The 16,130-nt window shown below is 43.5% G+C and overlaps 1 protein-coding gene across 1 annotated transcript in view; it reads left to right on the forward strand.

The window, feature by feature from the left end:
• LOC122934008 (serine palmitoyltransferase 3-like) overlaps positions 1-16,130 on the forward strand; it is a 110,716-nt gene that overhangs the window by 47,219 nt on the left and 47,367 nt on the right. Inside the window, exon 8 of the mRNA XM_044289134.1 lies at positions 902-1,121. Within this exon, the coding sequence (XP_044145069.1) occupies positions 902-1,121 (220 nt within the window). The remainder of the gene's footprint in view (positions 1-901; positions 1,122-16,130) is intronic.

Below are 16,130 nucleotides of genomic sequence, written 5' to 3' on the forward strand. Positions count from 1 at the left end.
TAACTAGCCTATTCCTAGTTTTATCCATGCCCAGTTAATCCATAAATGTAACTTTTATAATATACAAATTAGCCTCTAAGAGCAGGCAGGGGAATTGCTCCTGCTCCTAGAGGCTCCGTTCTCCCACCTCTGTCACCTCCCTCCAAGTCTTGATTGACAGGGCCAGTCAGCGTTCGCATTCTCCTGCCGGTCCTGAGTGCATGGTAAATCTCGCGCCTGCGAGGTTAGTATTCGGCGCGAGGTTAGTATTTGGCGCAGGCATAGTGAAAGAAGGATGCTCACTGGCTGCCGACTTCCTTACTGCGCCTGTGCTGAATACTGAACTGCACGGCGCAGGCGCGAGAATTACCTGTGCACTCAGGGCCGGCAGGAGAATGTGAATGCTGCCTGGACCTGTCAATCAAGACTTGGAGGGAGGTGACAGAGGTGGGAGAACGGAGACTCTAGGATCAGGAGCAACACCGTCCCCCTGCTTGTAGAGGCTAATTTGCATATTATAAAAGTTACATTTATGGAGCAAACGGGGCATGAATAAAACTATGAATAGGCTAGTTAGGTTCAGCTGACATTTGCACATCGATAATGTCAACCATTTTAATTTAGGTATTTCTGGTGACAGAAACCCTTTAAACAGGCTTAACCACTTGTTACCTGACATTACTAATGCAGTCTTGACAGTTAAGAGCTTGAAAGGAGTTGGATACAGTCCCAGGAGACCCCAGAGTGCCGTACAGGGAAATCGGGGCACTTCAAATTTATCATTAGTTGAATTTATTCGGACTGACTAAAATCTGATGGGTAATTCAAACAAATCAGCCCTGAAATGAATTTTGGGAAATTTCTAATTGCAAGATAATGCTAAATGCTATTATAATAAACATTACACTCTTCCATTTTCCAGCATGGAAGGATCAATTGTCCGTCTTGAAGAAGTAATAGCGTTAAAAAAGAAATATAAAGCTTACCTATATTTGGATGAAGCACACAGTATTGGAGCAGTGGGGCCTACTGGACGAGGTGTGGTGGAATACTTTGGAATGGATCCTGCAGAAGTTGATGTGACAATGGGGACATTTACCAAAAGCTTTGGAGCCATGGGAGGATATATTGCTGGAAAAAGGGTAAGTGGGTTTGTAGGTTGGAAAATAGAGCATTTTGGCATAATGACTGTAGTGTGCATCCAAACTAATAGCAGGCAATGTTATTCAAGAGAATTACACCAATATAATACAGTATATCTGACTGTGCCGTTGAATGTTATCTTTTTAGGCTAAGAAGGAGTTGCCTGTAGTGTTATTTAATTAGGTTACTGTTAGAATCCAAGGAAGAATTCGATCCAAAGTTTAGTAAAAATTTGATTTGCAATGAATCCGAATATCCTTTGTGGTAACAAATAGTTTTTTCCTAAAATGGTGCCTACATATGTTACAAAGTGCAAGTAAAAATCCAGGGAACACGATATCACCCATAATGCTGTGCAGACAGCCAATCAGCAGCAAGCCAGCCCTTGTGATGTCACAGCCCTTTAAAAGTCTCATCCCATGCGGACTCCGCCATTTCACTGTGATCTGAACATAGGTAAAGATTGGAAAAGCGCTAGGCACAGTGTTGCTAAAAGCTTTTGATTGTTGAATGTTGGATAGGGAGAGTGCAGGGACAGTGTAGGGAGATTATAGGGAGAGTTTTCACACACTGTAAGGAGAACATATGGAGACTGCAGGGACAGTGCAGTGACTGTAATCTGAAGCTAAAGGGATCTAAAGGAGACAGTGTAGTTTGCATCAATCTAATTAAACAGTGTCCTCCTTGTTTAATAGATAAGCAATACTATTACACATTGATTCTCAAATTGGGGTGAATAAGCTGTCTAGTTCTACTGTTATTGGGGTGTTCTCCTTGTTTAATAGATTAGCAATTCTATTAGGCCTTGATTCTCAAATTGGGGTGAATAAGCTGTCTAGTTCTACTGTTATTGGGGTGTTCTCCTTGTTTAATAGATTAGCAATTCTATTAGGCCTTGAATCTCAAATTGGGGTGAATAAGCTTTCTAATTTTACTGTTATTGGGGTGCCCACCTTGCTTCATGGATAAGCAATTTTGTTACATCTTGATTCTCAAATTAGGGTGAATGTTACAGTACAGTATGTCCAACAGACAGTTGCCAGGGCCCTCCAAAGAAACGGACAGTGATAAAAATGTTGCTGGAGTCATCAAAAGTAGCAGCAGGAAAAGGGGGGTGGTATCAGCAGCTGCAGCAGTAGACCGAAGCTGCCACTGTCATCTAGTGGTCATGTCTTTACGACCAACAATATCTCAACTGACATCAGACACCCATGGCCAGGAGTCTGTGGGTTCCTCTGACACCACACTTAGTTGGCATGGCCCAGGCACAAGCTCTGTGCTCTCATCTGTTCTGAACACGTCTCTTTCCTTTGGTGCTCCTTCTGCCAGGCAACTAATGTATGCTGTCAAGCTTTGCTCCGCTTTTCAGCAAGGAAGATATCATTGAGGACTGTCAGCGGCTACTGGCCAGCCCAAATTTGAAGGAGAGATCTGCTGATTTCTCCTGTAGACGTGAAAGCAGCGACAATAACAGTTGTGTGGGAGCAGGTATTGCCAGGGTCACAGCCATGAGACTGATGGACAAACAGTAGTGTATTGCTGCTAGTAGTGCTAGTAGTGTGTAGCTGCTCACACATCAGCTACTAGTAGTGCTAGTAGTGTGTAGCTGCTCAGCATGACGTAGCACGCTGAAATGCTGCGGGGCTTGCCCCCCTCCATTCCCCTCCGCTCCTTCCTGCTCCTGACTCGTAGCTTCATCGTCTTGTTCGGCTACCTTGCGCCCCTCGGTAGTTGAAGCTGCAGTCGACAGAGGTAGTTTCCGAGGTACAGGAACCGGGCGCTGCCCCTCTGATGCGCCTTATACTTTATACCGAGAGGGGAGAAAGAAAGATAGGCAGCCAGCAGCATGCATCTGTGCGGTTGAGAAGCGAGAACCCTTGTGTGTTGTGATTGCCATGGCGGATTCCTTCCCCATTTTTCCGCTGCCCTGGCATTTTTTTGGAAGGAGCAGTAAGTAATTGAAGGAGCAGTAAGAAGGTGATGAGCGTCCCTTCCCCTGGAAGTGTGGATGGTTTGCTGCAAAGGACGGGCAAGTTTGAAAACTTTTTTCTATATATCCATGCATTACTTGAATGAGCTGATTTGATGGGATGCACCCAACCCTTATTGTTATAGGATATACATATGTTCTCCTCTTTAAGTGTCATCATTCCTGCTAAAGTTCATAACAGAAAGTTTGTCGGCCCCACATCTCCTAAAGGAACTGTTCTTAAAAGCCCTCAGACAAATATAGAAAAGTTCCTCAAGTCTTGTCTTACTAAAACCAGAGGGGCGACTAAAATTAATGTCAGGGTGGAGGGTAAGGAGGGGGTTATTGCCAGCCCTGTTTCAGAAGAATTTTATAAATCTAATGATTCGAGAGATCGAATGGGTACTATTGATCAAAAGTTGGAAGATATCTTAGAGACGTTAAAAGCTACAAAAAATGCGCTGGGTGTTCTAACCACGACAGTTTCCTCCTTGCAGTCAGAAATCTCTTTGATTAGAGATGCTATTAACAAAATACGTGTACGGGTGCAGGAAATGGAAAAAACTACTGGAGAAACAAAGAATGAGGTCGCTAACCTAAAAAAAAAAAGCGGAAGATATGGAGCTCGAATATACCGTATTTTTCGCCCCATAAGACGCACTTCCCCCCCCTGCGTCTTATGCGGCGAATGCTGGAAATTTACATCGCAGTCTGCGATGTATTAGTGAGGAGGCAGGGAGAGCAGCGGGCAGTGCAGGCACTGTACTCGGTCTCCGCAGCTCGGTTTGTACTGTATTATACGTAGTGATAATCATAATATCTAAATTGAATAATGATGCGCTCCCCCTACTCCCCCTTTGCTTACCGGTACATGTCAAGCTCCTGTAGCAAGCACTAGCAGCTAGCAGGCAGGCAGGCCGAGCGGCCGTAACTCATGGAGGTCATGTGCCTGCTCCGCCTACTTCATTCATAAAGGAGGAGGAGCAGGCACGTGACATCAGTGAGTTACGGCCGGCAAACATGCCTTCTAGCTGCTAGTGCTTACTACAGGAGCGTGAGATGTACCGGTAAGTACGGTACACATGGGGAGCAGGGGGAGTGGATCATTATTCAGTTTAGATATGATGATTAACATTTCGTATAAAACAGCACATACTGAGCGGCAGGGCCAGAGTACCGTGCCTGCACTGCCCGCCGCTCTCCCCGCCTACTACAGTTCCTCCCTAGGAATCTGTGGATGGGATAACGATGAGGGGGGTCTGTGGATGGCATTATGATGGTGGGGGGGATCTGTGGATGGCATTATGATGGCGAAAAATACAGTAAATCTATGAGAGACAGAATTACAGACTTAAACAGATCCCGCTGAGGAAATATGCAGTTAATAGGTTTCCCTGAAGGTGCAGAAGGGAATGACCCAGGGTTTTTTATCCAAAAATGGTTAATTGATACAATGGACAGAGACTCCCTGTCTTCCATGTTTGGAGTGGAACAGGCCCATAGTATTCCGAATTTAAAAGTACTACGCACTTTAATCGCTAAGATTCTCTGTTCTAGTGATGGAGATAAGATCTTTGGGCGCAAGAGAGATCTACCTGAATTAGAATATAACGGGAACCGGATTGAAATATACCCAGACTATTCTAAAGATACCCAGATGAAAAGACGGGAATACCACTATATTAAGAGACGTCTTTTGCAGGCTAATATAAAATATTCAATGATGTATCCCGCTAAATTAAGGATAATATATGAGGATACTGTTATATACCTGCCGAACCTGGTGGAGGTAGTCTTGTGGCTGGACTCCAAGGGGCATTGTATATATGCAATGTCTCCATAGTTGAAGTTTAAAATTAATTGGAGGTTCGGTGGGAGCGGGGGGGGGGGGGCAGGAAAGGGGTATAGGCAATGTGTAAGAGGATCAGGAGGTAGGAGGTAGGTTAGCCTTTTGGACCAAGCTGGGAGGATGGGTAGGGAGTGGGGAGGGTTTGGTCACGTTAATGCTGCTGGACCAAGGAATATGATGAGGATGGGGAAGGGTTGGGACTGCTTTACCCCACGGGAATAATGTCTTGGATTATGGCATGAAACGTCCGCGGTTTAGCGGACACAGAAAAGAGAAAGGTGCTATTCGATTTAATCTCTAGACATTTACCGGCTATTGTTAGTCTGTCTGAGACTCATTTCTCATTAGAGAAGAGCCAATACATGAGAAGAAGTTGGGCGAGATATGAATACCACTCTTATCTTTTGTCATATTTCCATGGGGTTAGCGTATATATTCACAGAAAGGTAGACTATGAACCATATGATCAATGAGTAGATAGAGAAGGTAGAATTGTGTTCCTGTTTGGTCGATGGGAGGGCCTGATGTGTATAATGGAATTCGTATACATCCCACCACCCTTCTCTTCCGAAGTATTAAGAAAGCTTGCTAAATTTATACGCAGGGGCTAGGTGCCCTATATTGGTTTTGGGAGATTTAAATTCTGTAATGTATAACGTAAAAGACAGAAGGTCATCCACTGTGGGGGCGGGGGGTCCTGTGACGGCCCTTAGTGGGATCTGTCAAGAGATGGCATTATTAGATGTTTGGCATTCTTTTTTTGGGGACAAGATCGCCTTCTCTTGCTATAGCAGGTCCTGCAGGGTGCTGTCCAGGACCGCCCTCGCCGATGTTGAGTCCCTAGATAAGATTAAAAGAATGAGGTACAAACCACATGGGATCTCTGACCATTGCCCTGTACTTCTTAATGTGGAGCTTTTAAACAAACAAGCAATAAGGAAGGCCTTCAGATTGAACCCTTATTGGATTCAGATTGTGCAGGAACAGGATACTATCTGTAGAGAAATTTTAGATTTCTGGTCTCAAAATATAGGGTCTACTCATATTTATTTTATTTGGGATGCCTTCAAGGCTATGCTGCAAGGTTTTTATTTAGTAAAGATAGCTAAAAAGAGAGCAAAATTTATAAGCACTGAAAGAAATCTAACCGAAAAAGTTAGAAGACTTAGGAGGGAATAATGATTTGGCTACTCTACAGGCATTGGAAAAGGCAAAGAGAGAACTTCAGGATTGAGTAGTTAAAAAAGCTCAACACTGGCTCCTCTTTGCTGGCCAGAAGGCGTTCTATGAGAAAGGAAAACCAGGCAGGATGCTGGCTTCTATAGTGGCCAATCAAAAGACGCAAACAATAATAAGGTGCCTTAAGTTAGGTCAGGGAATTCAAATTTGACTTACTATTTGGATACTAGAAAAATGATTTTGCGTAAACATTTCGCTAAATTATATCAGACGGATCTTGGGGAGGATAAGGACATAGTTATGTCCTATCTGAAGAATATAGATCTCCCCCAGTGTCTATTTTAAACACCCGAATTACAGTAAAGGAGATCCAGGAAACGTTGATGAATATTAAGGGGAATTCCGCCCCTGGCAGGGATGGTTTCCCCTTTGAGATCTATAGACAACAGCGCGAAATATTAATACCTCTGTTATTGGAGGTATATAATCAGTCTTTCCAGGACGGTTAATGGAGGCCTCCATTACTTTAACACTTAAAAAGGGGAAAGATAATACAGAGATCGGATCTTACCGCCCAATTTCGTTGCTACGGACTATAAGATCTTGGCTAAATTATTAACTAATAGATTGAGGAAAGTAACCCATAAGCTGATACATCCGGACCAGACTGGATTTATATCTAAACGGAATATACAAACTAATATACAGGTCCTTCTCAAAAAATTAGCATATTGTGATAAAGTTCATTATTTTCTGTAATGTACTGATAAACATTAGACTTTCATATATTTTAGATTCATTACACACCAACTGAAGTAGTTCAAGCCTTTTATTGTTTTAATATTGATGATTTTGGCATACAGCTCATGAAAACCCAAATTTCCTATCTCAAAAAATTAGCATATTTCATCTGACCAATAAAAGAAAAGTGTTTTTAATACAAAAAAAAGTCAACCTTCAAATAATTATGTTCAGTTCTGCACTCAATACTTGGTTGGGAATCCTTTTGCAGAAATGACTGCTTCAATGCGGCGTGGCATGGAGGCAATCAGCCTGTGGCACTGCTGAGGTGTTATGGAGGCCCAGGATGCTTCGATAGCGGCCTTAAGCTCATCCAGAGTGTTGGGTCTTGCGTCTCTCAACTTTCTCTTCCCAATATCCCACAGATTCTCTATGGGGTTCAGGTCAGGAGAGTTGGCAGGCCAATTGAGCACAGTAATACCATGGTCAGTAAACCATTTACCAGTGGTTTTGGCACTGTGAGCAGGTGCCAGGTCGTGCTGAAAAATGAAATCTTCATCTCCATAAAGCTTTTCAGCAGATGGAAGCATGAAGTGCTCCAAAATCTCCTGATAGCTAGCTGCATTGACCCTGCCCTTGATAAAACAAAGTGGACCAACACCAGCAGCTGACATGGCATCCCAGACCATCACTGACTGTGGGTACTTGACACTGGACCAGGCATTTTGGCATTTCCCTCTCCCCAGTCTTCCTCCAGACTCTGGCACCTTGATTTCCGAATGACATGCAAAATTTGCTTTCATCCGAAAAAATCACTTTGGACCACTGAGCAACAGTCCAGTGCTGCTTCTCTGTAGCCCAGGTCAGGCGCTTCTGCCGCTGTTTCTGGGGAATGCGGCACCTGTAGCCCATTTCCTGCACACGCCTGTACACGGGGGCTCTGGAGGTTTCTACTCCAGACTCAGTCCACTGCTTCCCCAGGTCCCCCAAGGTCTGGAATCGGTCCTTCTCCACAATCTTCCTCAGGGTCCGGTCACCTCTTCTCATTGTGCAGCGTTTTCTGCCTCACTTTTTCCTTCCCACAGACTTTCCACTGAGGGGCCTTGATACAGCACTCTGGGAACAGCCTATTCGTTCAGAAATTTCTTTCTGTGTCTTACCCTTTTGCTTGAGGGTGTCAATGATGGCCTTCTGGACAGCAGTCAGGTCGGCAGTCTTACCCATGATTGCGGTTTTGAGTAATGAACCAGGCTGGGAGTTTTTAAAAGCCTCAGGAATCTTTTGCAGGTGTTTAGAGTTAATTAGTTGATTCAGATGATTAGGTTAATAGCTCGTTTAGAGAACCTTTTCATGATATGCTAATTTTTTGAGATAGGAATTTTGGGTTTTCATGAGCTGTATGCCAAAATCATCAATATTAAAACAATAAAAGGCTTGAACTACTTCAGTTGGTGTGTAATGAATCTAAAATATATGAAAGTCTAATGTTTATCAGTACATTACAGAAAATAATGAACTTTATCACAATATGCTAATTTTTTGAGAAGGACCTGTACATAGAGCTTTTTTAAACATTAATGTTGGTGGGGGGAGGACCACTCCATCTTGTCGCTGGACGCTGAGAAGGCCTTCGACAGGGTGGAGTAGCCCTTCTTATGGACAGTTATGGAGAGAATGAATTTGGGATATAATTTCATCTGTTGGGTCCGCCTCTTATATCAGGGTCCGAGGGCAAGCATAAGAGTTAATGGTATAGATTCGGAGCAGTTCTCCCTCATCAGGGAACTAGACAAGGCTGCCCCCTTTCCCCATTGTTGTTTGCTTTAGCATTGGAACCTTTAGCATGTAACCTTAGACAGAATGACAATATTAAGGGTTTTGGAGGGAAGGAATTGGGAGACAAACTTTGTTTATATGCTGACGATGTTCTTTTATTTTTGAGGGAGGGATGGAGAGCTCTCCCCTCAGTGATGAGCATCCTAGAGACATACGGTTCAGCATCAGGATATAAAGTGAATTGGTGTAAGTCAGAATTTTTACCTCTGGTCCGGCCGGCCCTCATCGGCACCTTCAAAGTCAAAATCCTTACTCCTGATGACTCAATAAGGTATCTCAGAATCAAAATCAGTGCTGACCTAACACAATATAACGTCTTGAATACCATCCCGATGATTAACAATATTAGAGAAAAACGCATATCTGAATTAGTTGCCTATTTCACAAGCAGAAAGGATAGCGTGGTGGTCCTCCCAATCGTTCTGTACACAATTACAGCCTGTCCGGTATGGATAGATGATTCCCTGTTCCACCTCCTGGAAAGAACGATAAATTATTTGATCTGGGGGAGGAAAAGGGTGAGAATCAAGCAAGAATTTCTATGGCTACCAGAGAAGGATGGAGGTCTATCCCTCCCCGTCTTTCACGGAAATTACTTGGCATCACAGATACGTTGGTGTATGGACGATGGGAGTGACCACCATCTTTCCTTTATTGTGAGGGATTTCCTGGGACCATATAGGGATATTTTCACCATTTTGGATACAGGATTTTTAGGGAATAGAGGGAATCACTGCATTTTAAGCAACACCCTTCACAAGGTTTGGAATAAAATTCAAAGTATTTTGAAGATCACTTATTCCACTCAATATACGCCCTTGCGGCATAATACAAACTTAAAATAATTTTTTATATTTTCTGATTATGAATATTAGGATCGAAGTAGAATTAATAGACTTTCTCACATTATAGCAGATGGAAAAATATTGCCATTAGATAAGTTAATACATGGCACCAAAGTATCTTTTCATAAGCAAGTTTAGATATGCACAAATTTATCACGCATTCATTCACACAGTAGATAAGAAAGTATTTGATATTAGGGAAAATATTTTTGTTTATTTTTATTTAAAATTTTATGGGTCCAGGATTTCTCTTTCACAGGTATATAAGATCCAACAAGCTCTAGTCTGGGTCACAGAGTTTAGAAGTAGGTTAAAATGGAGAGATGAACTGGGGGAAGAATGTATTTTGAATTGGGGAACGATATATAAGAACATTAAATTAGCATCATCCTCATATAAATATAGACTTATCCAATTAAAAATCGTTCACCGTCTGTACTATTCTCCAGCTCTCCTAGCGAAAATAGGAATAACAACAGAGGGCAGATGTTGGAAGTGCCGTAGAGAGGGAGCCAGATTTAAACATTTATTGAGGTATTATTCGGGGATACAGGACCTTTGGTGTCGGATCTATACAGAATTGGGAAAAATCCATAATATCAGAATGGAACCGAACTTAGTGCAAGCAATTCTGGGTGATTTCTCCACTACGGATCTGCCTACTCAATCCAGAAAGATTTGTCTAAAGTATTTTATGGTAGCAAAGGCGCTTATAGTGAAATACTGGGGATCCGAAAAAAACACTATCTTTCTAGAATGGAAAGCCTTAATCAACACGTTAAAGATCTATGAGGACATAGCTAGTGAGCAGTGACATGAGGAGATTAGGTGACGATCTCTTTGGAGTATAGCGTAGGCACCTTTTAATATCAGGCCCTCGTGTGAGACTTATTAGTTAGAATGGTCTAGCAGCAGTGTCGGGAGGGGGGGGAGGGAATTAGTCATTTGTTTAGTTTAAAATTTTTACTGATGTAATGTTTTTCGGAAAAAAAAAGATGTGCTGGGTGGGTGTGCCGGGGTGCTGTGCTGATGGTGGTGGGGGGTCCTCGGTGCGCGTTTCGCGTTCTGGGCTTCGTCTTGAGGCTTGGGGCACGGAATGCGCGTTGGGGATTCACTGCCTGCAGCACTGTGGAATGCTTACTTAGCACAACTTAGTAGCCCTTCTACCCTGGTCTTTTAGTTTTATAAATTAGCTATACCATTTTAGGTTGCCAGGCACTGCCATTGATTGCTTCTTCTTCTTCTTTTTTTTTGCTACATCTTTGGAATACAGCTCAGAAATGCATTGTTATTAATTCATCTAGGCATTTTTTTCACACGATAGATATTATAGGGGTATTTATTACAATGTATTGATACATCATTGTTTTATATTGTGCATATAATCATGTAGCTCGGCCTGGTGGCATGTGTTTGTTGTAGCCCTTACTATTGAATAATTCTTGGTATGTTTTAATCATGGTACATTAATAAAAAATGTATTTAATAAAAAATAAAAAAAGTGGTCTGTGAAAACCGTGGTGCTAATATAGCTGTACAGCTTGACGCATCTCCCAGCGACCCTCACCCCTTTTCTAGCAGTCAAGGCTCCACCACCTCAGCAGAAGGGATCTGTGTTTTCTTTCCATTGTCTGCTTGTCCTGATACTCCTCCTCATCACACGTTTCACCAGCAATTGATCACCGAGGCAAATGCAAAGAAACAGTAGTATGTGTGCACTCATCCAATGGTGCAGAAGCTGAACATACTCCTGGCCAAGTTGCTGGTACTACAGTCCCTCCCTTTCCATGTGCTTGACTCTGACCATTTCAGAGAAATGATGGCTTGTGGCAAGCCAAGGTGGAGAGCCCAAAGCCATCACTCCTTCTCTAAAAAAAACGGTACCAGCCCTGCATATGTACATACGTCTTAAGGTGGGCCAGTCCTTGAGCCTGTCAGTGTGTGGTACAAATCATGGCAGTGCAGACATGTGGAGCTGTAACTATGGTCAAGGACAATATATGTCCTTTACAGCCTACTGGGTAAATGTGGTTCCTGCCCAGGCACATCAGCAACTTGGCCAGGTGACAGCAATGCCACTTCCACGTTCTCATGGAGTGATTCCGGCGCCAATGTCATCCTCTGCCTCCTCATCCTCCACCTTGTCCTCAGCCTCGACTGTAGGCACAGTTCTGAGTGGTCCTCCGGTATGCCACTTTTGCAGAGCACAGCAGTGTCACGCTGTTCTGCACCTGTGCAGCCTAGACAAACTGAGTCACACCGGGGAGGAACTACTCCACGTCCTTCATTAAGAAATCAAATCCTGGCTGTCTCCTCGCCAACTGAAGATCGGAACCATGGTCTCCGATAATAGGAAGAGAACTCGGCACTGCTTCAAGGAGGGCTGACCCATGCCCCCTGCATGGTGCACGTCTTCAATCTGGTTGTAACCTGGTTCCTGAAGTCTTCCATCCAACTGCAAGATATCTTGAAAATGGCCAGGAAACTGTGCATGCACTTTAGACACTCTTACTGTGCAAAACACATTGCCTCATATATGATGTTTCCACACGTTGGAACTCCACCCTCCACATGTTAGACCGACTATATGAGCAGAGGAAGGCCATGAACGATTTCTTGATGATGCAGGTGGACAGGGGTACTCCCTTCGATGTTAGCTATTGGCAGCTCATGCGTGACACCTGCCGATTGCTAAGGCCCTTTGAGGAGGCCACTTTATTTGTCAGTCACCAGGACTACAGGATGAATGATGTGATTCCACTCCTTGACATGCTGGAGCAGATGTTGACAAAATCTGGCTGGCCTCACAACTACCTAAGCCCTATGGGTGCTGAACTGGCGGAGGAGGAGGATGAGGACATTAAAGCTCAGGAATTGTATACAGAAATAGGTGGTTTATCTGTCCAAGCTACAGGAGAGGAACAGGAGGAGCATGAGGAGCTTAAGGATGATGAGGAAGACCAGGCAGATGACCCCGAAAGACCATGGCAGTATGCAGTGGACATGGAGGCAGGGAGTCCTTCTGAGTCCTTTGTGCAAATGGCCAGATGCATGCCGAGTTGCTTGCATAGTGACAGCGCATTATCACCATTCCATCAGCAGCAACTTGAGTCTCGAGTCTCTTATGAGCACGTTTCTTCACCAACCAACTTAAGAAACCAGCCAGCAGCAGCAAGACATAAAGCAGAACCTAAACCACCAGGTAGTGGCATACTTGGAGTGCACCCTGTCACTCCAGATCCAAGATCCCCTGGAGTACTGGGCAGCCAAACTTAAATTGTGGCCGCAACTGGCTGAGTTTGCTCTGCCCAGCTTTCCTGCCCAGCCAGCAATGTGGAATCAGAGAGGCTGTTTAGTGCGGCTGGGGCATAGTTACCCCAAAGAGAACTCGCATTTCAACACAAAATGTTGAGAGATTAACTTATCTAAAGATGAAACAGGTGTGGATCAGCCAGGATTTCCATACACCGGTGCCTGATGCGTCAGACTAGATCATTTTGACTGCAGTGTGCTGCCACACCAGAACATTGTGAAAAGTGGCCTGATACTTCTAGCCACGTGCTACAGCCACTATTCTGATGCTGCCACCCGCCTGATGTCACACACACCTGCTGCATCTGCTGCCATCTTCTCCTACTGCCACCATCTTGTGCTATTAGTGCCACTGCTGTTGCCAACCCCCACACACACACAATCTGTGACTGGGCCACTATGTTGACTCTGCATGCTGTTGCCACCCTCCCCACTCTGTGACTGGGCCAGTATGTTGACACCTCACGATGTTGGCACCTATTGTGAATCACAATAACTTTACAATTATCAACATTAAACCTCATTTGCCAAGTTGGTGCCAATCACTTAGCGTGTCCAAGTCAGCTTGTATTTTAATTTTATGGACATGGAATGCATTTGAATTGCTCACCGAAATATAACACTGCCCAGCTGCAACCACTCAGCTGTAATTATAAAATATTAAACAGATGGCCGGTTCTACCTTCTTTAAAAAATATAAATTTATTATAAAACCAATACATTTAACATTCATGTAGTGAAATAAAAATAAATATGAATAAATTCATAAAATAAAACCAATTCATATAGCTTGTGTGCGCTTTTTGTGTTCGTGTGTATTCATACACTGCGATAAAGGTAATCACAGTCAATGGGGACCCGAACTTTGGGGTACTAAAATGGCTCTAAAAAAGTCATAGAAAGAGCTAGAGAGCTGTAAAAGGAAGCAAAATAGGGATGAGTGCAGGACAATTGCCCTGTAAACAAATGTGGATAGGGAAATGAATTGAAATAACATAGAATTATAAAAAAAATAATGATCTTGAACTAGGAGGCAGAGGTCAAAGTGGAGTAGGAGGTTGAGGAGGCAGTGGATGTGGTGGTGTAGGTGGAAGTTGTGGTGGAGGAGGAGGTAGCCAACACTATTTTATAAAACATTTTTATTTATTTTTTTATAAATTTGGGAAGACCACAAAACATTGGGAAATATAAAAAATAAAACAAAGAGAAAGTGTGCTGGAGTATGACAATGGCTGGGTGTGGCCGGTATACTTGTCTATTTTGCGGTACGGACAAGTCCTGTGGGATCCATGCCTGGTTCATTTTAATGAACGTGAGCTTGTCCAAATTGGCTGTGAACAGGCGGTTGCGCTTGTCTGTGATCACCCCCTCCCTGCCGGGCTAAACACACGTTCGGACAATACACTGGCCGCAGGGCAGGCCAGCACCTCCAAGGCATAAAGGGCAAGCTCAGACCATGTGCCTAATTTGGAGACCCAAAAGTTGAATGGGGCAGACCCATCTGTCAGTACGTGTAGGCATGTGCAGACGTACTGTTCCACCAGGTTGCTGAAATGCTGCCTCCTGCTAAGACGTTCCATATAAGCTGGTGGTGCTGGTTGTTGTGGTGTGCTAACAAAGCTTTTCCACATTTCGGCCATGCTAGCCCTCCCTTCTGAGGTGCTGGCGGTGCCCCAGCTGCATTGGAGACTTCTTCTTCCTCCTCTGCCTTCGCCTTGTGCTTTCACTGAACCCCCGGTGTTAGGTGGGAATGCCAACAGCAGTGCGTCTACCAGCGTGCGCTTGTACTCGCGCATCTTCCGATCACGCTCCAGTGATGGAATTAAGGACAGCACATTGTCCTTATAGCGGGGATCCAGCAAGATGGCCACCCAGTAATCAGCACTCGTTAGAATGTGGGCAACTCGGCGGTAGTTGCGCAGGCACTGCAGCATGTAGTTGCTCATGTATGCCAGGCTGCCCAGAGGCAACAACAAGCTGTCTTCTGTGGGAGGTGTATCGTCTGTGTCCTCTCTATCCCCCCAGCCACACTCCAGTGATGCCCATGCCCAAGATGTCTTTGCCCAAAATGGCTGTATTTCAAATGCCTGAATCAAACCCCTGTATGTAAAGGGTGTATCTCACACGGCCTGAACCACTTTAGGCCTCAATTAAAGATGTCTTTGCCCAAAATGGCTGTATTTCACATGCCTGAATCAAACCCCTGTATGTAAAGGGTGTATCTCACACGGCCTGAACCACTGTAGGCCTGAATTAAATATTGGTGCACCAAATGGCGGTATTTCAAATCTCTGAATCTAACCCAAATATATTAAGGGTGTATCTCACAATGACATATGCAGCAAAGGCTGCCAAATAAACTTTTTTTGCCAAAACAGGTGTTTGTTTAATAACGCAATATGGCAGCAGTATATAACCCAGGAATTTCAAACGTGCTTATGCTGCAAGGCCTGAAATATTGTGTATTTTGCCCCAAAAAGGGTGTTTTATTAATGAAAGAATATAAGGCCTGTATATACAGGGTGTATCTTACACGGCCTGACCCGCAGTAGGCCTGAATTAAAGATTTGTACACCAAATGGCGGTATTTAAAATTTCTTAATCTAACCAAAATGTATTAAGGCTGTATCTCACAATGACATATGCAGCAAAGGCTGCCAAATAAACTTTTTTGCCAAAACAGGTGTTTGTTTAATAACTCAATATGGCAGCAGTATATAACCCAGGAATTCCAAACGTGCTTATGCTGCAAGGCCTGAAATATTGTGTATTTTGCCCCAAAAAGGGTGTTTTATTAATAAAAGAAGAATATAAGCCCTGTATATACAGGGTGTATCTCACACGGCCTGACCCACAGTAGGCCTGAATTAAAGATTGGAGCACCAAACGGAGGTATTTCAAATCTCTGAATCTAACCCAAATGTATTAAGGGTGTATCTCACAATGACAGCTGCATGAAAGGCTGCCAACTAAATTTTTTTGCCCAAACGAGTGTTTGTTTAACAACTGAATTTGACAGCAGTATATAAGCCTGTAAAGCCACACGTGCTGATGCTGCAAGGCCTGAAAATAGTGTCTTTTGGCAAAAAAGTGTGTTTTTAAAACCACAGAAAATGATGGGTGTATTTCTAGTTTAAATTGCCAACTGATTAATCCAGATGTTGTATATTGCCCAAAAAGTGTTTTTATGGTAACAGAATATGAAAGCTGTATATATTAAACTTGAATTTAACACTTGCAGATCAGGAAAATACATTTTTTGGGGGCAGGAAAAAGT

Source organism: Bufo gargarizans, chromosome 4, assembly GCF_014858855.1.
Source record: "Bufo gargarizans isolate SCDJY-AF-19 chromosome 4, ASM1485885v1, whole genome shotgun sequence".
NCBI classification, from domain to species: Eukaryota; Metazoa; Chordata; class Amphibia; order Anura; family Bufonidae; genus Bufo; species Bufo gargarizans.